General features: G+C 45.8%; 1 protein-coding gene across 2 annotated transcripts in view; it reads left to right on the top strand.

Annotated features, from left to right (window-relative positions):
- LOC147732762 (uncharacterized) overlaps window positions 1-23,472 on the top strand; it is a 485,555-nt gene that overhangs the window by 222,317 nt on the left and 239,766 nt on the right. For both annotated transcript variants that reach the window (XM_086957326.1, XM_086957327.1), the window contains exon 4: window positions 14,288-14,398. In XM_086957326.1, coding sequence (XP_086813452.1) covers window positions 14,288-14,398 — 111 coding nt within the window. The remainder of the gene's footprint in view (window positions 1-14,287; window positions 14,399-23,472) is intronic.

The following is a 23,472-nucleotide window of genomic DNA, read 5'->3' as shown; positions in this document are numbered from 1 at the left end:
TCTTCAGCTTCTTCCTGAAGGAGAGGTGGTCTTGGGTCAGGCGCAGGTCGGTTGGGAGGGAGTTCCAGGTCTTGGCGGCCAGGTAGGAGAAGGACCTTCCTCCCGTAGTCGCTCTTCGGATGCGGGGGACGGCGGCGAGGGCGTGGTTGGCTGATCGGAGGTGGCGTTTGGGAGCGTAGAAGTTGATTCGGCTGTTGAGGTAGCTCGGGCCCTGGTCGTGTAGGGCTTTGTGTGCGTGGGTGAGGAGGCGGAAGGTGATTCTTTTGTTGACGGGGAGCCAGTGAAGGTCTCTCAGATGTCCGGTGATGTGGCTGGTTCGTGGGATGTCGAGGATGAGTCTGGCTGAGGCGTTCTGGATCCGCTGGAGTCTCTTCTGGAGCTTGGTGGTGGTACCGGCGTAGAGGGCGTTGCCGTAGTCCAGTCGGCTGGTGACGAGGGCCTGGGTGACGGTCTTCCTGGTCTCTGTGGGGATCCACCAGAAGATCTTCCGTAGCATGCGTAGGATGTTGAAGCACGCCGAGGAGACGTTGTTGACTTGCCTGGTCATGGAGAGGGAGGAGTCCAGGATGAAGCCCAGGTTGAGTGCATGGTCTGTCGGTTTGGGTGCGGTGCCCAGGGCGGGGGGCCACCAGGAGTCGTCCCAGGCGGAGGGTGAAGAGCCCAGGATGAGGACCTCCGTCTTGTCAGAGTTCAGTTTCAGGCGGCTGGTCGTCATCCACTCGGCTACCTCTTTCATCCCTTCGTGCAGGTTGGCTCTGGCGGAGGCGGGGTCGTTGGTCAGGGAGAGGATCAGCTGGGTGTCGTCGGCGTAGGAGATTATGCTGAGGTTGTGTTTGCGTACGATGGCCGCGAGGGGGCTCATGTAGACGTTGAAGAGGGTGGGGCTCAGAGATGACCCTTGAGGGACGCCGCAGATGACTTCGGAGGCCTCTGACTTGTACGGTGGTAGGCGGACTCTCTGTGTTCTTCCGTCGAGGAAGGAGATGATCCATTCCAGCGCCTTGTCCTGGATTCCAACGTTGCTGAGGCGCTGTACTAGGGTGCGGTGGCAGACAGTGTCGAATGCCGCGGAGAGGTCTAGGAGGATGAGGGCCGCTGTTTCTCCATTGTCCATCAGGGCTCGGATGTCATCGGTGGCGGCGATGAGGGCGGTCTCGGTGCTGTGATTGGCTCGGAAGCCGGACTGTGAGGGGTCGAGGGATCCGTTCGTCTTGAGGAAGGCGGCCATCTGCTTGTTGACGGTCTTCTCGATGACTTTGGCTGGAAACGGGAGGAGCAAGATGGGGCGGTAGTTCTTGAGTTCGGTGGGGTCCGCTGTTGGTTTCTTGAGGAGAGCGCTGAGTTCGGTGTGTTTCCAGCTCTCAGGGAAGGTGGCGGTGTCGAAGGAGGTGTTGATGATGTCCCGCAGGTGGGGTGCGATGACAGCGTCGGCCTTGTTGAAGACGTGGTGAGGGCAGGGGTCGGTCGGTGATCCGGAGTGGATGGAGTTCATTGTGCGGATGGTGTCTTCGGTGCTGATCGGGGTCCAGGCGTGGAGGGTGGTGGTGGGGGGTGGTTGTTCGGTCATGGTGTGCGTTGGTTGGTTGTTGAAGCTGTTGTGTATGTCCGCGATCTTGTTGTGGAAGTATGAAGCGAGGGAGTTGCAGAGGTCTTGCGATGGGGTGATGTTGTTGTTTCCTGCGCTGGGGTTGGAGAGCTCTTTCACGATGTTGAAGAGCTCTTTGCAGTTGTGTGCGTTGTTGTCCAGCCGGTCCTTGAATGCTGTTTTCTTGGCGGCGCGGATCAGCTGGGGGTGCTTCCGGGTGGCAAGCTTGAGGGAGGTCCTGTTGTCCGGTGTAGGTTCCCTTCTCCAGACTTTCTCGAGGGCTCGGCAGTTCTTCTTGGAGCTCTTGAGTTCGTCGGTGAACCACGGGGCTTTCTTGCTGCCGGGTCTGCTGGGCGGGGTCCTCAGCGGGGCGAGCTCGTCCGCGCAGTTGCTGATCCACTTCGTGAGGTTGTCGGCGGCCTGGCTGGGGTTCGCTGAGCTGGCAGGAGGGTGCTGGCTCAGGGAGGTGGCGAGCTGGTCTGCTGTGATCTTGTTCCAGCTTCTGCGGGCGGCCTGTTGCTGGTGGTGGTGGGTCGTCGTTCTCTTGAAGGTGAAGTGGACGCAGCTGTGGTCCGTCCATTGAAGCTCTGTGGCGTGACTGAAGTCGATGTCTGGGCTGGAGGAGAAGACTGCGTCCAGTGTGTGTCCGGCGAGGTGGGTGGGGGTGGACACCAGTTGCTTGAGTCCAAGATTGGCGAGGTTGTCGAGCAGGGTGCTGGTGTTGCGGTCGTTGTTGTTCTCCAGGTGGAAGTTGAGGTCCCCCAGGAGGATGTAGTCAGCGGAGGGGAGGGCATGCGGGCTGACGAAGTCGGCGATGTCCTCGCTGAATTGTGTGCGTGGTCCAGGGGGTCGGTAGATCAGGGTGCCTCTGAGGGTGGTGTTCGGGCTGGTGTGGATCTGGAAATGCAGGTGTTCGGCGGTGGTCAGGGTGTTGTCGGTGCTGGTCGTGAGACGGATGGTGTTCCTGTGGATGATGGCGATGCCTCCTCCCATCTGGTTGGCGTTGCGGTCCCTCCGGACGATCTTGTAGCCCTCTGGGATAGCGATGGCGATGTCGGGAGCTGAAGAGGCGTTCATCCAGGTCTCCGTGAGGAAGGCAACGTCAGGGGCTGTGGCGTCTAGAAGGTTCCAGAGTTCGATGGCGTGTCTGTGGACGGAGCGGGTGTTGAGCAGGATGCACTTGAGGTGGGTGCTGCTGGTGTTCGACTTGGCGGGTGCTGGTGCGAGGCAGGTCCGGATGCAGGTGAATTTGCAGGCGTGGCAGCTGAAAGGTCCGTGGGTGCGTCGTGGAGTGGCTTGATGGCATTCTGGGAGTCGGCCAGTGTTGAGTGCGATGAGGGTGGCGGCGGTGTACGTCAGGCGGGTCGGTCGGGGTCCTCGTGGGCCAGGGGTCCTGGCACTGGGCGCGGTCCAGGCGCGGACGGGCGCAGACGGGCTTACCTTTGGCGCGCCTTCGGCGCACAATCGGCGCGCCCGCTGCGCGTGACCGCTGCACGTTCGCACGGTCGCCATTTAAGGCGAAGTGCGCGGGTGGGCGGAGCAGCTGGGAGGCGGGAGCGGGGAGGGAACAGAAAGAAAAAAGGGGCGGGGTCAGCGGTGGTGGCGGGAGCGAGGAGCGGGGAGGGAAGGTGGAGGGCGGCGAGGTAGGCGGGCAAGCAGGAAGGAAAACACTATCACGGGCAAGAAAAACAGATTAAAAACCAGGCACAGAAGGGAAAATAAACAGCGTTAACACGGGCCGAAACTGACAGGAAAAACAGGCACAAGTGTCGAACAAAACAAGAAAAACAAATCCAAAACAAGCAACAGCCGGGAGGACCGGCAGCGAGGCAGGCAGCGAGGCATGCAGCGAGGCAGAGGGCAAGGCGATGGGGCACACGCAGCAGCTGGTGGCCGTGCGGCGCGGGGGTGTCCCACAAGTGGGACACCCCCGCGAGATCCAAGTCATTCGTAAAGATCCCATCTAGCGTGTGTCCAGCCAGGTGCGTCGCTCCTTTGACCAGCTGAGAAAGTCCTGCCCCGTGCATTGCGTCAGATAGTGTAAGAGTGTCCGGGTCAGAACTGCCCTCTAGATGAAAATTAAAATCACCCAGGGCTGTGAAAGAGTTAACGCACAAAGTTTCCTCTAGGATATCGCACATCTTTTCAAGAAACCGGGCCTTTGGCCCCGGGGGTCTATAGAGAAGACAGCCTTTGAGGGTCTGATGGTTAGATAGCAAGAGCTTAAACCCCAAGGCTTCGCATGTTTTATAAGCCTTAGGCTGAAAGGACCCTTGAATGGAGGCCTGATAGATGATAGCCAGGCCCCCTCCCCTTTTCCCTGGCCTATCCAAAACAAAGTTCAGATAGTTGGGTGGGGTAGCTTTTACTAAGTCTGGCCCTGAAGCTAGATCGGTCCAAGTCTCTGTGATAAAGGCGATTTTTATATTCCTATCCTGTATCAACTCTGCACACTCCACACTGTGTTTTACCAATGATCTTGCGTTGATCAGGAGGCAGCTCGTATTATGCTCCCCCCGTACCTCTTTCACGGAGAAGGTCCTGAAGGGTGACCGGACCCGATCCCAGATGAACACAGGGAGAGGGAGCAGACATGATGTGCACCAACGTGGGCTTGTCTGGCCTTTCATGTCAGGCCTAAGAGTAGTACAGCCCACTTTATCACTGCCCGGATTTAACTTCAACAGCTGATCTCGACTAAAGGCCCGTCTTGATGGAGTTCCAGAAGGCAGTGGACCAGGGGTCATGGCGCTAGGCGCGGAGCCGGCGCAGACGGGCCTGCGGACGAACCCCTGCCGCCATTTAAAGGAGTGAGAGAAGGGCAGGAGGCAGCGAGAGCTAGACCGCCGACCTGTCCCTCCCCCAAGATGGCGGTTCCCTGTGCCCCCTACCGCAGCAGTGCCCAATCGGCTGCGCGAGGGGTTAGGAAGTGTCAATGAGCAGGATTGAGTCACCAAGGGACAAAGTAAATTAACGGTGAGGAAATATTCTTAAAATTAGCAGCGACGTACAGATTTTCTGCAGTTCGTCTGCAGGCTCCTAAAAACAGTTTTAATTAAAAACTTAGTCCAAAGACCTAATCCCCCGGCTTTCTGCCTCAGGGGAGAACCAACGCACTGGGATCATCACAAATCTACTTGCCCTGACGCTATTGATGGACGGTGCCAAAGCAGCAACCCTCCCCCTATTTTTCTGCTTCATCGATTATTCGGCTGCTTTCGACATTATAAACAGGCAGACGCTGTGGGCTAAACTAGCAAAGATTGAAATTGCAGCAGCACTATTAAAGCAGGTAATCCATCTACATACTAATACTTGGGTTCAAATAAAACTATGAACTGGAGAATATCTGTCAAGGAGAATACAAACATCTAGCGGACTGAAGCAGGGCTGCGTGCTGGTCCCCATGCTTTTTAAACTGTTAATGGCAGACCTTTCTACAGAATTAAACAACAGCACTTCTCATGCACCGAGGTTAGGCGGGCTGTCACTCTCTAACTTACTGTATGCTGACGACGTCGTCTTAATAAGCCTAACTCCAATTGGGTTTCAGCACTTGCTAAATACAACAGCCAATCATGCTGCATCTAATGGTTTAACCATCAACCTAGATAAGTGAAAAATCATGCGGTTTAACCCGAAAAAGAATACAATCGGTTTTCACTGGAACCTGGCAGGTGCACCTATGAAAGTCGTGTCAGAATACAAATACCTTGGGGTGATACTTGATGAGAAAGGTACCTTCAAGCCACAAAAATACGCCATAAAATGGAGAGGAAATTCCATAGCGGTAGCTCTAAAATCTCTGAAACATAAAACTGCTGGGCCAAGCTTTTACCCCTTACTACAAGTACTACAAGCAAAGTTAATACCAACTATTACATACGGAAGCGAATGCCTCAGGGGAAAAGATGAAGAGACTTTGGAACAAACTGTGCTAAGAGCAGCAAGAATAATCTTTAGCCTTCCACAATTATGTCTCTCCCTCGCAAATCAGGCTGGAGCTTGGCCTACAGTCACAAAAAATAGCTAGCAATGCTGCTTATATGAAATGCTGATTTAGGATTAGAAGCTCAGATAACTGCTTTCTGAATTTCCATCTGTGGAAACTCAAGCAGAGCTTGCACCGCAAAGGATTACCTGACTGCATCCATAAACCGCCTAGGCCTGAAGGAACTATGGGAACGCAGAACAGCTTTAAATCTTTGGTAAATAAGACAGTAAAAAATCTATCAGTACTTGAAGACAAAGAATCGCTCTGGAGAAGGTCCCATGGTTAGTGCATGCTGTTGAGCTATACAACTCCTGGCCCTCAAGACTATTTTTTTTATTTTTTTTATATTAAGTTTTTCTTGGCAGAAGACAGAGAAAAATACAAATATACTTCAGACAAAGCAATATACAAAAAATAAAAAACTGTTCACAGACTTCAGTTTCAGCCGTCCTTAACAAATCCAACCAATAAGATAAAAACTTATAAACCTATCCAGCTAGCGATTGGGGCCCAGAGCTTCCGGCCATAGGTTTTCCTTCTTATACCTTTCATTTTATATAATGCAGTTTCAAGATAGAACATAGATAAAAGTTTTTTTGCCACATTATAAAGTTGGGTGGGTCTGTGTCAAGCCAATGAGATGTAATACATGAACGATATGCTGACATGCAGATAAAGATAAAGCCTTCTGCTTCCTCAGTTCTTGACTGATTCAACCCCTCTTCATTTCCAAAAATAGCCAGTGATGCCGTTATTTTAATAGAAATGCCTAAGTTCCTCAGCACAAAAAAATCTATATCTGCAATAAACTGACTCAATTTAGGACATGCATGGAACATGTGAACAGCGTCAGCTGCATAAAAACTACAGCGGTTGCACATCGTCCCCCTCCCAGAATTCCATTTTGCTAGCTTACTAGGCGTATAATAAAGCTCAAATACTGACATAAAATGCTGGCTTATCAGGGGTCCATTCAACAGTGCTTTACCAGCTAACTCAATGCTTTTCTCTATATTAACACAATCTATACCCATTTTGTTTTGCCACTTAACAGTTCTAATAGCTAAGTTCTAATAGCTAAATCATCTTCCAACGTCTCCACAAATAATTGATATAAAGACCCAATTTTCTGCTGGCTTTTAACTGCTTCTAGCAACACATTCTTCTCTAATCCTATCATAGATTTTGACATTTTCTGCATACAAAAACTACAAACCTGTAGATACTTGAAAAAATCAGTTCGGGGTATCTGAAATTCTTTCATTAGATACTCAAAAGAGACAAACTCATTCCCCTGAAGCACATCCCCAAACTTACAAATCCCCAGGTTATACCATCTAAGCGTCACCCCATCTTGAAATAATTCTGGTAAAAACGTACAGCCCCTCAGCGGAGTATAGATGTTAATATTCGGGCCAAAACAAAATCTCTTTTTTAAATTTCTTCATATATAATAAGCAGTTACAAAAATCTTAAATTTGGTTTTCTTATAGTAACTAGGTTCAATGACCCGGGTTAGACACTGCTTTGCCTCAGTGCCCAAGAGCATTTCATATATAGATGGCCTCATATACTCATCTGTGGGGTCTTCTGAAAACATTAAGAATCCCATGTGCTGCAGTAATGCACTGAAATGATAAAACTGGAAGTATGGGATACCCCATTCCCCTCTCTCTCTGGGTAATGCACAATACTTGAGTGTTCTCCTGGCCCGGTGATACCCCCAAAGAAACCTTGAACATATTCTGTCTATACGAACAAAATAACCGGAAGAAATCAAAAAAGGAATAGCACGAAATACATACAGGAATTTGGGAAAAATTAGCATTTTTATCACGTTACTACGTCCTAAAAGGGAGAGCTTCAAGTTATTTATCCGTTCAAGAATTTTATTAGAAGAGCCTATTATAGGATCTAAATTGATAGGAATAATATCTTCAGTGTTTGCTGTAATCTTGATTCCTAGATAGGTGGCCTCTTTATCAAATGTTATACTCTCTGGCCGCCCTGCCACCGAATGGATAAGCTGTGTCTTATTGATATTTAATTTATATCCTGCATACTGACCAAATTCCTCTGCAGAATCCACTATGATTGGTAGTGCACTGGCTATCTCCGACGATACTATGGCTATATCGTCTACATATGCGCAAACTTTAAATTCCAAATGATTTATCTGTACTGGTTTTATTGCCGGGTTTGTTTCCAGCTTGTTAACGAACGGATCAATGTACAGTGCGAACAGCAAGGGCGAGCAGGGGCAACCCTGCCTCGTCCCCCTTGCTATCCGCACCCTACCAGAGGTCATCCCTGAGATTCAAATCACAGCAGATGGCTGTGAATACAATGCCTTTACAGCCTTAATCCATTCTTCCGGGAAGCCTTTTTTAGCCAAAACAGACCATAAAAAGGTCCACGTGACCCTGTTGAATGCTTTTTCGGCGTCCAACAGGGCCACGCCGACGGGTGAGCTAGACCCCTGCGACCAGTCCAGCAACGATATTATACGCCTTATATGGTCTGTGGTGCCTCTACCCTGTATAAAGCCATGCTATCTAAGGGAGACAAATCTTGGCATCAGGTCGTTTAGCAGATTAGCAATAACTTTCGAGTAAATTTTGCTATCTGAGTTAAGTAGTGATATAGGTCTATAAGACCCCAGTTCATCCTCTTTTTTGCCTTTCTTTTTAAACACTACAATAGTGGCTTCTGCCCAGGATCCAGGTGCCTTTCCCAAAAAAGCTTTCTAACACACACCGCCTCTAGTTCTCTTCTTAATAGGTGTCTAAACTTTCTGTGAAACTCCAGAGGGATATTATCAGGCCCCATAGCTTTTCCCTGGGCTAACCCACAGATAACTATCTCGATCTCTTCCCAATGTGGCAGTGCCGATAAGGTTACCTTTTCGACTTCTGTTAGGGTCACAGGGGTCACCTCATATAGATACTCACAAACTGCGCCTGTGTCAACCTCAATATCATCATTATATAACTGCTGATAATACTCTTGGAAGGCCATCAACACACCTTCCTTTGTCTCCTGCAAAATTCCCAGCGGATTCTTAATTTTTAATATCGCATTGTATACCGCTTTCTCCCTTGCCCTTTTCGCCAATATTGTGCCTGTCTTTTCCCCAAATTCATACGCGGTTTCTTTATGTTGTGAATAATTAATTGCGATTTGTTCGGCAATATTAGCATAAACATTAGCCCTTTTAATAGTGAGGTCTTTTTGAGCTTGGTTGCGTTCTTCTACATCTGCTCCTAGTCTTATAGCCTCAGCTAATTTTTCCTCTGCCTGCAAAACCTGCTTAAACTCCTGCCGTTGTTTAAGGCGCATCTGTTTACGCCTAAATGCAGAGAAGCTTAAGGTCTCCCCACGGACCACGGCTTTAAAAGCGTCCCATACTATTTCTTGAGATGCAGTACCTTTATTTATGTCAAAAAACCCCTGAATAATTTGAGTCATATACTGACAATATTCCTCATTTACTAACAATTTTTCGATCAAAAGACCATGGAGAAAATTCTAAAAATCCTTCTAGTTCTAAAGCCAAATCAATTATGATCTGATTGTGATCCGAGACCAGTTTTGGACAGATTGTTATAGTACTTTTGGCTAAAATTTCAGTAGAGGAGAAAAAATAATCTAGCCGTACGAATTTTGAGTGGGGAGCAGAAAAAAAGAAAAACCCGGATCAGCGGGGTGCTTTGCCTGCCATATATCATAAAGACCATGATCCAAACATAATTGCCGTATTGCGGTATACGTTAGCTTCTTTCTACCAGTATACACTTGATTAGATCTTATATACAAGTCTACACCTATATTGATATTAATATTGCCACACAGCAGCACAGGAGTAGTCCATAATGCCAACTCGAGATTTAAGAAATTGAAGACCTCTGCATTGTCCAGATTTGGGCAATAAACATTACAGATTGTAAATCTATACCTTCCCAACTTAAACTCTGCAATGGCCCACCGACCCCACTTATCTGCCAGTGTCTTCATACACTCCCCCACTCCCCGTTTTTTGAGTATCGCCACCCCCCTTTTAATACCTGTTTGTTTAGAACAAACATTCAACTCCAACCCCATATTTCTCAAATAATCCCTATTGGCCCAAGCCACATGGGTTTCCTGTAGGCAAAGTATGTCAACCCCTAATATTTGAACTATTTTTGCTAACATTCGACGTTTCCTCGGATCATTCAGACCACAGATGTTTAGGGTGCAAATCTTAAGCTTCCTATCACTTCCTCTTATTGACGCCATATTCTAAATTAAGGTAACCATGTTTAGATCCTGTAAAACCATTCTTTCAGACTTCTCTTCCTTGAAATACATTGAAATACATTGCTCAGTTTATCCCAACCTTCTAAACTATACAGCCCTTTTCCTCTTCCAACCTGCCTGCTGCTGCCTTTTTTTCCCATCCCCACCACCACACCCCCAATCACCTCCCTATCCCACCCCTCTCCCAACTGCTCTTCCCCCCACCCCCACCCATCCTTCCCATCATATGAGGCCCAAGGACTGTCAGTCCTTGCATTGGTGGAGTGCCATGTCCTCCCCCCCTGCCCCCTGAGACCTAAAAAAAAAGAAAAAAACACACCTTTATGGCGCATTCTGCTATTGTTGCCAATAAAGTTCCCTGGTACAAAAAAGAAATGAAAGAAAAGAGAACATCAGTCCCCTTCAGCAACAGCTCAGAGGGTCTCTCCCCTACGAGAAATATCCAATCCCTTGACGACTTGTTCTGACCTAAGCTATCTCACCATTCTGCACTCCCTAAATAGATTCAAAGTATTCTTTAGCCTGAATCTCTGACCAAAAAACGTAGTTTGCCCTTTAAGCATTACTTTTAATTTAGCCGGATTTTGTAGATATACCACCGCCCCCTTCTTTTGAAAGTCTGGAATGAGTTGTCTTAGATGCCAACGTTTAGAGACTGTTGCCTGGCAAAAGTCGGGCCTTATGAAAAAGTTACAGTTTTTAGCAGTTGCTTTCTTATCCGGTTTTGCCAAAGCATAAATGGTGAGGCAAGATGGCGGCCATGGCGTGGGCTGTGTAGGCAGCTCTTCTCTTCTCTCCTGCTCCCCCGGACCTACGGAGTTACTGCTGTGGAGAGTGGCGCACACTGTGACCAGGCGTGAAATAGCCTCGACTCGATTTAGATTAAAACGTTATACGTATTTTTGCCTTTATGAGGAAAAACTGCTGAAGCGCTGAAGACGGTGGTGCTTAGCCGATTCAAAACCTAACGGCTTGCTCGGCATAAATCTTACGGGAATGGTTACCGGTGTGGGCTGGAGCTCGGGCGGAGCTGCTCAGTGTAATCGGCAACGCGGCCAGCAGCTGCTGTGAGGAAAAGAACGTCGGAGAATTCAGCGCGGAGAGTAAAGCTTGTTGGGAGCCTGACTCGAGTAAGACGCGGATACATTGTGTGTATGCTGCGGCTGCAACAACGTTGCTCGGCACATGGAGTGAGAATAAAATTTATGGATTATCCTCAGTAACAGCACGTTACTCACATTTACTCTTCTGGTAACTTGCCTGGAACTTCTAGAAATCCCTTGTCCGTGGATATAGCGTGAGCACTGGGAAACACTGATTATACTGAATCTGTGGCGGAAATAGAGCCAGTGTGACTTTGAGTCGGGGGCAGAGCGGCCAGTGATTAAAGCAGAGAAATTGTTTTTTTTTCTGGTATTACTATCACAAATGCTTGGGAACCTGTCAACGAGCTGGCATAAAGCCCTGTATTGGAGAATACCCGCTTGGCTGTTGCACGGGTATTATAGCAGGGTGGCCCGGGGGCGAGGAGGTGCCTCTTTAAAAAAAAGATGCCAGCGAAGGGGACAGCGAAAGCAAATGAAACCGCTAAAGTTAACACTCGCAGTGGGAAAAACAAAGAGCAAGGCATGGAGGCATCCAGAGAGGGTAGTGGAACGGATGGAAAAATAGCAGAGGGTTCTCGTAGAGATGGTGAAGCTGCTATGGATCCTGCTAGCACGGCTAGCACCCTTAACAGCGCCAGCCCAGCTCGGTTAAAAGATGGCGAAGGCAAGGGGAAGGGTGCTACAGCTCAGAGGGTAACAAAACAAAATATTCAGTGTCAGACTCTTCCAGCGATGTTCGAGAGGCAGAATGCCCGCAATATAGATATACCAGCAGTTGGAAGGGTGGATATACCTGAGGTAATGACTGAGCAAGTAATGCTGGGGCTGGCACTCTTGGACATTTCCGATACCCCCAACGATGCACAAACAAGCGAGGTACAGCTATAGCTGCCGCAAAGTGAGCGAAACGGGTTAGCTGGTGGCACGATTAGAATTGTTGATGGGGATCGTCTTTCTGAAAAAGAAGGCATTCAAAAGAAGATGACATTGGGCGAGACTATTATTCCTGCCTCAGGCATCCATATACCAGAGAGCACTAATGTACCAGAAGCAGGGGAACATTTTTACTCATTGTCAGAGGCATCTTCAGATGAGGGCTCCAGTTTAAGCAAGGACTGGGTAGATCACAGTGAAGATGAAGGCAAAGGGAGCTGCCCAGATGAGGCCCTAGGTGGAAGTAATATAACGCCTAATTGTAGTGTAACAACTATCAAAAGGAAAACAAAGAAAAAAGGGTCTGCACAGAGGAATCCAGAGAGCCCTCTAAAACCAGGGGAAGCTCCAGGGGAAATTACGAATGAAACTCAAGCAGTTAGCACTCCAGTTTTAAATGGTGAAAAAGAAGCTTCAACCTCTGTAGCTAGTCAAGGGCCTCAGGAAATTACATTGGTTACTATATATGAAACAATGATGGGCCATAGAGCGGAGAGCAAAACTGAGAACATTCGTATGCAAGCTACCTGCAGTAAGGTTAAAAACGCTGTTCGTCGGGCGATAAAACTAGGGGCAGAAACTGCGGATAGAGTTACAGAGGCAGAAGCCAGAATATCCGCCCTTGAGGACTATGCAGCGGCACAGAAAGAAAAGTTAGAATTAATTAAGGCTCATCGGGATGATCTGAGTTTGAAGTTGTCTGAACTTGAAAATTATTCTCGTAGGAATAATTTGCGCTTTTTGGGGATACCCGAGAAACTGGAGGGTGCTGATGTTCGTAAATTTGTTGCCAAGTTACTGCAAGAAGCTTTTCCGGAGCTTACAATCTGGGACTGGTCCCGAGAAATTCAGTGGGCACAGCGGTACCCATTTTCAGTAAAAAAAAAACGCCAAGGAACAGAGGATTTACCTAGAGCAATTTTAGTCTGCTTCAACAATTTCCTGGCAAGAGAAGACATTTATGCTTTGGCGAGACCGGATAAGAAAGCAACTGGCCCTCAAGACTACCTGCGTGCGGGCTTCAGCAGGAGGCTAAATGAGAAATACCTCAAGTTTCTATTGGAAATTCTTCCTGTCCTCCCACATTTACCACCATGGAAGCGAACCGCAGAAACAACTGAGTGCCGACTCTGTGGGGAAGCTGAAGAGAGCATCATGCATCTGTTATGCATTTGCCACGGTCTGGACCTAGAACGACGCTTGATCCTGAAATCTATCTTTAACACCAAGAGGATAAGAACCTGCAGGCAAGCAGTGAAGGCTTGCTTTGGTGGAGGAGACATACAGCTGGCATGCTGGTTTGTACAATTTATGGTGGCGGCAGAGGAGAAAATGAAGATACCCGGCACACCATAAAACAGCTCTAAAATAGGGGCTTACCCTGTCTGGTCCCGAGATCGGTCTCATCTTTTTTTTAAACGGGGAAACGCCTGACATAATAAAGTTCTCCTTCGTCGCCTTGAAAACTACGGGGCTTCGGAAAGGCCCAAGGTCAAGAAGGACCAGTAGTATCTATATCATAAAATTGAAACAAACCTGATAAAAGCAACTATTAATTCTGTGACTTTTAAATATAAATACAATTCTTAAACTCTTTTAATCTAGGTTTTTATATCTCAACTTTTGGACTAGGGATTGACTAAAGCACACTTGTTGATATAGACATTCTGTTGGAGTAAGGCTCATCCAAGCTGAAAAGTAAAACTTGGCTAGGCCATTTCCTCCCATATCTCTTTCTATCTTTATTATTAGTGCAAAAATTATGAACTTTTAGCGTACTATTTTTATGAATTTGTTTTTACTTGAGCAATCTCCTTTTTGTAAAGGTTTTTATTAACTTGTACAATAAATATTTACTTACTTACTTTACCTGAACAGGCCAATTGATGATTGAGGGCGATGGAAAGCCCCTTTCAGTACGAAGTGCATGTTGTCTGTTGCGATTTTTTGTGTGTTGTGACATAAGGACTTACCAAGTTTAGCCAGACCTACAAATGAGAACATTAAAGTTAAATGTATATAGGATTAAACCAAGCTGCTTACTGTGGTGTACAGAACAGGTAAATTAATGTTTGTCAGTAATGATCTCTTAGGAATAAATGCTCATAAATTAATTAGCTATCTGAATTATGTTTGCCATTTTTTGCTTACTCATTTCATGTTGTTCCTTATCCCATTCTCTCACATCTTCTACTTTTGCACTTTTCACCTAATGGATTCTCTTTCTTTGCAGTCATCTTAGGAGACTAATATTTTTCTTACTCATTCTCTCTTATTTTGTCTTCATTGGCCTTTAAAAAAAAAATATGGAATGGATAAATTACCAGATGAGTCTGTCAATCAGATATTAATAGTTCATTTTTATAATAGGACATGAAGATATGGCACCTCTTGTTTCATTCAGTATCAAAACAGAAGCGGAGTCGTATTCCATAGACCACCTTGACCCTGAGAAGAAAAAAAGAATTTTGTGTACAACCAGTGAGTATAATGTACTTCCCAGTTTGTAGTAGGCATACTATTTGTATGTATTCAGCAGAGTTCTAGCGTAGTGCTTGTTTGTCACATTAATGGGCGATTGCATCTTGATCCACTCCCCTCGCCCACGTGAGCACCCCATTGCAGTTCTGTTTATTTCCTTTTTTATATCATGCGTAGATTTTGCCTTTCGGCCCAATATCAGAACTTCTAAAAGCGGTATGATTGAGATGCAGGAAAGTATTCCGCATCGTGGGGTAAAGGTTTATCGGTTAATCAATGACATTGGTTTGCTATTGGTGGATTAATCAGACCCAGTTCTCATTAAAAGGCTCAGATTCATCAAAAGGATGGCTGACTCTACTTCAATGTTTGCCTTAAATCCAGTCCATTCCCTCAATCCTTTACAGAGGGAATGTTGTTGGGGCACCCTCTGGGCACAACCGCGGAAACCAAAGCTCTTCCTCCTCCAACTCCTAGGTTTGCTATGCTTCTGGCCACATGCGTATGGCCTCAGCTAAGAGGGCAAGGCCTGTCAGACTGCCCCTGCCTCCTCCACAAACAATCGTCCTCTGACCGCCGCACCACAGCAGAATCAACCCTGCATACCTCCAAGAATCTGGAGGGACGAAAAACAAAAAAGGGTGGGCCCTCCATCCAGTCGAATTGCGGCGTACCCCTCAACTCGAATCCTGCGCTTCAGAAGAGTGTACCTCCACCCTGGGCTTAGCTACAGCAAGAAGCACTGCCGGCCAGGCCACACCAGGATTTTTCTAGAACCTTTGGCAGCAGATAGATGAGGGGAAAGGCCCGTCACCACAGGACCGGGCCTCCAGCAGTCGGGAACCTCCACGGTGCAGCTGCAGCCAGGCCTGAGAGCCCAATCCCACCACACTTCGCCACAAGGCCTTGCCAGAGCCCAGGAGGGCAGTACTCGCTCTCAAGCTGAGTTCTCTCTCCTCTTGCCATCAGAGCAGGGCAGAAGACCTCCTCGCACTGCCATGGAAGCGGGCCAGTGGCACCGCAGAGCTCGGTGTGTCAATAGCAGTTCAGCACCACTCCAGGGGCTTGATTCTCTGACGGGTCCCCACGCAGCCTAACAGGAGGCACTTCATGGGCCTGGAAATGACCCCCTCGGCACTGCGATGAGTCCCAGTGGAATGTGCCTCGTTTATCCCGCAGTCTTTTTCCCCTGCGGAATTACAATGCGGTTGTTACAATGTTACAAAGACTGCGTTGTAATTCCGCATACCATTACCCCGCAAGTCGTAACAACGACTTGCGGAGGGGGGGCGCTGGATGTTCTCTAATTTACTATTCCAACTCCAGTCTGTGTGGACATTAGGGAAGGTGTTGGATTTTAAATCCAACACCTTCTCCCCCCTCCGCAAGTCGTTGTTCCGGCTTGCGTAGTAATGGTATGCGGAATTATAACATGGTTGTTGTAACGACGCGTTATAATTTCCTGTGGGGAAAAAGTTTAGCGGTAAACGTTGTTTACCGTCCCAGTATTCCTCCAAGCAAGACGATCAACTTTGTCAGTTAGGATGGTAGCTGATAAGTAGCATGCGACGGGAGCGGTTCTAAGGCTCGACCACAATCTTGGCCGCCCCTGGCAAGACACATACAGGAGAAACCTCTCCATAGTGACTTACAATTTCACTTAGGACCCCTCCCCGCCTTGTTTTATGCTGACCATGTCATGCTGTTTGTGTGGAAACCGGCAACAAACGTGTCTCTGCTAGTGCGTGAGGTGGTCCAGTTTTGAGTAAATTCGAGGCTGGTCATTAATTGGACCAAATTAGAAATCTTCCCCATGACACCTGCCACTACCCAGGAAGATTTTGAATTCCCCCTGAAGTGGTGTATTGACCCCCCCGAAATATATCGGCATGTTTTTTGCACTGCAATGCATCTGAGGTGATGCGTCTTAACTACGGTCTGGCAATAGACCGACTCACAACACTCACAACACAGGTTGAGCGGTGGATCAGACTTCCCCTTTCCATGGTGGGTAGAATCGCCATACTGAAAATAGTGGTTCACCCGTGTTTTTTATATCTCTTTTGAATATTCCCATGAAACCCTTAGCAAACGTACATTAGCTAGACGTGGACTCCGGGGATTTGTTCAAAAATTCACGACTGTGCACCATGGAAGAGCTCCTTTCTCATGGGGATGCTCCTTACATGGACAGATTCCTCCTTCATATGGTCCAAGGGTCCCTGATTGGGGAAATTCCTGACACTGCGAAGGAACTGGCTGACTTTCCTCCTCTCGCACTAGTTATAGCTTCACCAGACGGAGCCCATTTGGTTTCACTTCTATATCATCTATTGTGGTCTCACCACCCTGCAGTTGGCGCCAAGGGGCATGCAGCCTGGGAATGGAATCTGGATACACCAATGACGGACAAAATATGGTAATACTCTTGCGCACAGACGTGTTATATTTTGAACAATCATCGCCGTAAACTACTAGACTTTAAATATATACATCGAGCTTATATAACCACGCAATTGTTGGCCAAGATGGATTCTAGTGTTTCACAAGCATGTGCTAGATGCTCTGCTTCTAATGCCGATTTCTCACTCCTTGCATGGAATTGCGGGCCAGTTCTGTCGTTTTGGGGGGAGATCTTCCGACACCTAACTCTCATGGTGAAACAGACCATACACCCTACACCTTTGACATCACAGCTGGGGTATCTTCCACCTTTGAAGAAAAGTATAAGACGATTTACTGCATCACTTTGCTAATCGCAAAGCATCAGATCTCTTTACATTGGGGCAGAGCACAAACACCGACTGTTAGGGGCCTGGCTCCTTGACATATACGTCACACTGTTGCCACCAACTTCACTCCCACGTGACATTTGGCAACCATTGAAGAACTACTTAATGGCATATCCCTTAGACGGAGACTGAAACCCTCAAGTAGCTATATCTGAACTGTGTATTGCACTGGGAGGTTGAGATACGGTGCGGATTGCTGTTTAATATTAGTGATTGTTGGAATATATACATGCCTTGAATCACTGCAAGAATTGTAAAAGCAATCGTATTTGATAAAGTCCACTATGGGCACTATTGTCATCAATGTTGAAGGAAGTACTCTGTACCTTGTTTAATGTTGGGTTATGCTCTTTGTTTTTATTGACTTACTTCAAATGATTTGAGATGCTGTACCTTAGCATGCGCTTATGAGTGCGATTGTACACTGCAAATCTTAATAAAGAAAATACTTTTTTTTTTTTTTAAGAGGCTTAAAGTACCAAACTGCTTTAGTTCGGCAGCTGGGCATCCTATTCTTAAAAAAGAATGTTTGATCCGTCCAATTTTAGACCCATCTACTTATTACCTTGCATGGCAAAATGTGTGGAGAAGGTCAACCAGAAACTCATTTAGTAGAAAAGGAAACAGTTTAAACTCTGCAAGCAGGTTAGTGTTGTCAACGATGGATGACTTAAGAAAGATTGTAGGTGAGTTCTAATTTTGCTAGACCTCTTGGATGCCTTCAGTACAATCAATCACTCCATTCCTCTGCAGCATGTGGAAGACCTAGCTATTAAAGGCATGAGGCATAAATGAATCACCTCCCTCCTAACATAAAATTCCCAAACCATTTGCCAACAGTAATACTCTTTGGATCGTAAATCTCTTTTGTGGGGAGAACCACAAGGATCAATACTCATGTCCCTATTTTCTAATCTTTATCTATGTCCATTTGCCCATATTCTACAAAATCTGGGTGTTCATACATATTTCTTAGCTGACAGCTACCAATTTGTCTTCAAGCGTTCTGAAAAGATTTGTTTGATCTGAACAAGCAACTGAAGCCAGTGATAAATACTACTATGGACTGGATGGCAGCTAGCTTCCTGAAGATCAATCTGGCAAAAATAGCAATTCTCCAAATATTAAATAAAATTTCCAAATAGAATGACTCCTATTAGCTCACTACTTTGGGTAACTGCCCCATGCCAACTACAGCAATTTGCAACATAGGATTCACCTTTGATTTTTCAGCTCAATACAGATAATTCAGTAAGACCAATTTCTAAATTGTGTAGATTTCAACCAAGAACCCTCCCTTTTCTATAATCTCTACACAAAGTGGAAGATGCGAATGCCTATAGTCGCACAAAATGTGATTACAGGGATGCAATTTATTTCAGTTTACCGAAACTTCAGTTGATCAACTACAACACAGCCAAAATGCTATCATTAGCTTACTTTCTAATCTACAAAAAAAGTCCAAGGATCGGTATGCCATCAGCACCTTCATCTACTTCTTATTGCTAAACAATCTAATTAAAAAACTGCCTGTTTTTTGTATAAAAAGTATGTCATCTCAAGCCCACACTGTTAAAATCATGTAGTTTCTCTTCTAGGTATTTATTTATTTAGAATTTTGTAGAGCGCACAGCTACCTCCGACGGAGGTGTCCCGGCGCTGAAGACATAGTCTCAGGAGGGTCGAGGAGGAGTAAAGTGGGGTCTTTAGATCTGTGAGAATAACCAGGTCTTTAGTTTTTTTCTGAATTGGGGTTCGGACGTCAGGAGTCTTAGCTCTGTGGGTAGCTGATTCCACAGTTTGGAAGTGGCTCCTGCCAGGGCCCTTCCTCCTGTACGTGTGAGGCGAAAGCGGGGGCAGATCATGAGGCAAAGATGATTGGATCTCAGGTTTCTTGGTGCTTGTGAAAACCTCATTCTGTGACGTAGGTAGGATGGGCCTCGGTCATTGAGCGCTCTGAAGGCCAGTGTTAAGGCCTTGAATTGAATATGGAGTTTTATTGGGAGCCAGTGAAGTTTGATTAGGTGGGGTGTGATGGAATGGCGGTAGGGGATATTGCAGACTAGCCTGGCCGCAGCATTCTGGACTTTTTGAAGTTGGTAGATGAGGTAAGTGGGGGCGCCTACGTATAGGCTGTTGGCATAGTCCAGATGAGCAGTAATGAGGGCAGGAACCACCGTTTTGCGGGACTCAAGTGGGAGGTATGGGATGATTTTTTTAATCATTCGAAGTTTCCCGAAGCAGGCTGAGGTGACTTTATTGATTTGAGTTTTGCAGGAGAGGGAGGTGTTGAATTGAAAGCCAAGGTTGCGGGCGGTTTGAACTGGTTCTGGGGGGGGGGTTGAGTTCAGACGGCCACCAGAGATTTCAAATTGTATGCATTTTAGGTATATGTTTCAAATATGAATGTACATATATTAAAGTTGTTATTCATTGCAACGTGATAATTCAGCCTACAATAATTCAGCCTGTTTACATCTATTCTTGCTTTCTCAGCTTTTCATTGTCCTTCCAGTGATTGTTTTTGAATAATGAAGGCTTCATTGAAATTAGCAAAGTTTCACAGAATGTAAGTGAAAGCTTAGAAGGCCTTTACTACAAATTGTTTATTTTGATACTGTTCAGTAATGTTTAGACGGAATATAGAAACTAGAACAGAACTTTATATAGAGAGGAACTTCACACAAAGGATTCAACGAGGGTCATACAAAAGCCTTAATCACCTTGACTTACTGAATGGTAAGTGGATGGCACATCAATCCTTTACTCAGCTTATATGCAGACTTGCAGACAGTAACAGCAGCTGTTGTTTCTTTGCTCAACTTTGTTTACATTGTTTAGAAAAGGTATGCAGGAGCAAACCATCTTTGAAACTTGAATAGTCTTCTCTTGGTGTTAAGTTTAGTCAGCCGAATGTTTGCTATTCATATTGTGTGCACTAGGATATGATTTTGATTTTTTTTTAAATCGTCAAAATACAATTCTGGATTCTTAGTGTTCTTTAGTGTGCCTATGCGTGATGAAAGAGTTTTAGATTCCACTAACTTTTCTGTGAAATCTCACAGGGCTGATCATTACCTAGAATGCAACACAGTCAAGTAGTGCTCAGGGGGTTGTGAAGTCATAGCAGTCTACAACGTTCTCTGCCTCAGGTTTTGTTTATTTATTGTGTTTTGTATAGCGCAACCTAGGCCTGTGGGCATCAGAGCGTGTTTCAAAGTTTGCATAGATTACATTACAAGGAATATGTAATACAAAAATAAACATAAAGTTGTGTATATATACAGGGAATAGTATTCAATAGGGGGTATAAAAGGAGACCAGTAAAATTCTGGGGTAGTGATGGTAGGTAGTAACAGGTGATGGCGGAATACATGAGTAGGTGTTTCAGAGGAGGATATGTATGGGCTCTTTGCTGGAGGGTGCATCTGAGCCAGACGATTATTTTAGAAGGATGGGTTCAGGTATTTGTTAATAAGAAATAGTTTTAGGTTTTTTTTCAGAGGTATACAAAAGGTTGATTGTCACATAGTTCCTGTGTTAGAGCCTTCCAATTTCTAGGTGCATTTCCAGAGAAGGAACGGGCGAGTGACTTTTTTTCTTTTGAATTTTGAGGGAATCGGGAATAGAGTGTTAGAGCTTCGCGGAGGCCTCTTTTGTCCAGCTTTAGATAATTTGTTTGTGTGGTAGTTTGGCTTTCCAGTATAGACAGCTTTGTGGTTTATGCACATCATTTTGAATATGCTTAACGTTTCAATTGATAGTCAGTTGAGCTTATGTGTAGGAGTGATGTGATCATATTGCCTCGTCGCAGAGAGGTCTAGCGGATGTCATTGGTATGAGTGGATTTTTACGGAGTATCAGTGATTATTGCATTAACTCCGTCCAGATTAGGGAGTACTAGTCATTGCACTAAAGTCTTTAGGTCATCCAGAGGGATGAAGATTTTTTGGGGGGGTTTTCTCTTTAGGTGTTTCAGCACGTAGGTTGGCAAATTGACTAAGTCCTTAGTACCAGAGATCTAGAAAACCCATTTGCCATGTTCTGTTATAAAAGCCAGAAAACGCATCAACACTTCTTTGCACACAGTTTGATGAGCTTCTAAACATCTAAAAATTCCATGCAGTTCATAGTTCCCAAATATTGATAGGTAAAATGGGGGGTTAGGGGCTTTTCCATCCTAGGTCCTAAATAGTTTAACTCTCTTCTTCTTAACTTATGGAGGGTAACTGCTTAGGTTCAGGAAACAATTAAAGACCTGTCTGTTTATATCATAAAGTTAATAATCTCTTTTCTGTTTGGCAGCTATTTTAAAGCATCTAGAGACGATATTATTAGTGATAGTTTGCACTATATAAATGCTCCCAAAAATATATAGATAAATTGAAGATATCTTAGCTGCTGAGAGAAGACAACATGTCGAACTTTCACAGGTGTGTTTGAAGGTGTTTTTATTCAATGCAGGACATGTTTTTTCACTGACTCACCCTCTTTTTTTTACTTATGTGAATGAACAGCGTGAACTCTGTTGTAAACTGGGGGTGAGGATATTGTAAATGTTTGCAAAGGTAAGGGTGAGGGATGTTTCTGTGATTGTGCACCATATCTGTGAAAAGTGTTAGTATCAGTGGTGACTGCATCATGGAGAATGGCTACCTGCAGCATGTGTTCTTTTCTGTCGGTGGTCTAGATATTGTGATGAGTAGGATCATAGGTTTCTAGGGTTAGAGGTTTATATTGGCTGTGTGTGAATGTGGACGTGTGAGCAAGAACATAAATGGCATGGTGTGTCGTAGCTGTTTGGCACTTTGTTGTGGGCTTGAACGCTCATGTTCTAGCAGGTGATCTGGCCCGTAAAAGGAGCAGACAATTTCGCCTCTCTGCCCCTGAACCCCACCTTCGCCCCGTTCCCACAATTTGTTTCAGATGGTGGGATCATCATACCATGGCAATCATCAGTCAAGCAATCAAAGACTGGATGAAGACCAACTGCCTTAGGTTGAACTCCGAGAAGACGGAGGTAGTCATCTTCGGGAAGATCTCCCCTCTATGGTCAGCAGAATGGTGGCCCTCATCCTTGGGAGCCGTACCAGTACCAGCAGCTAGGGTCAGAAATTTGGGAATAGTCTTTGATGAGAAGCTCAACTTTGTGGCACATGCTAACCAAACCGCGGCAAACGCCCATCATAAACTCAGGCTTATACGAAAAATCATCCCATTTCTTTCGGAAAGCGCTGGCAAAACAGTGGTGAGCACCCTCGTGCTCTCCTCTTTAGACTATTGCAATGGCCTATTTGCTAATGCACAAAACCGGGTAATTTCCAAGCTGCAAATGATTCAAAATGCGGCAGCAAGAGTACTATCCAGGACCCCTAAATTTAAATCAATCAGCCACACTATTAGAAACTACCACTGGCTAACAATCAGAAATCAAATTAAATTTAAATCGCTCTGTTTGACATTTAAGGCCTTCCATAACCAAGGGCCAAAGTTCCTTTGAGAACAGCTTGCTACCTACTGTCCATCTAGACAATTGAGATCTATGTCACAGCATCTACTTGCAGTACCCCGTACCAGGACGGCTACTTGGGGAGAAAAGCGCTCCATGGTGATAGCAGCCAGACTCTGGAACTCGCTTCCGTTAACAATTAGATCGAGTCAATCCCTTCTCCAGTTCCGGAAACTGCTGAAGACGTGGTTGTTTGACCAGTAATGTGTCCTTTTGGCACTATGCGGCCACCCTCAGAGATCCTAACTGTAATCTTAGCGCCAAGGCGCCCACGGGCATACGTATGCGCTTTACAAATTGCAATAATAAATAAATAAATAAATAAATCATTCAGATCTGTTGAGATGTCATATGATCTTCTCATTCAGAGCATGGACTGCCTGTAAATAAATAGGTTATTAAAAATAGTTGTTCATGAAAGTGATTTTAACTCCATTTTGAAAATGTGTTTACTAGTCAAACCCCATTTTCTGTCGAAATTCCTCGGAAATAATCTTAACACGGTCGGGAATGCATAAGAAGGTTCTTGGAAGTTTTTTTATTTTACAGAGTTTTATATAGCGCGAACATGACCCGAATCGGGTATCAGAGCGCTTTACATAGCACCCGTTGCATTACATGAGGACACATTCATTCTTTGTTAGGCACGGGGAAATTAAGTGAGTTGCCCAGAATCACAGGATGTTCAGCGTCATTTCCCAGACTCTAACCCAGTTCCCCAGATTCAAGGTCGACCGCCCTAGCCGTTAGGCCAACTCCTCCTTCAACAACTG

The sequence above is a fragment of the Lissotriton vulgaris genome, chromosome 2_1 (assembly GCF_964263255.1).
Source record: "Lissotriton vulgaris chromosome 2_1, aLisVul1.2, whole genome shotgun sequence".
NCBI lineage: Eukaryota > Metazoa > Chordata > Amphibia > Caudata > Salamandridae > Lissotriton > Lissotriton vulgaris.
This window is presented reverse-complemented; position numbering and strand designations above follow the sequence as displayed.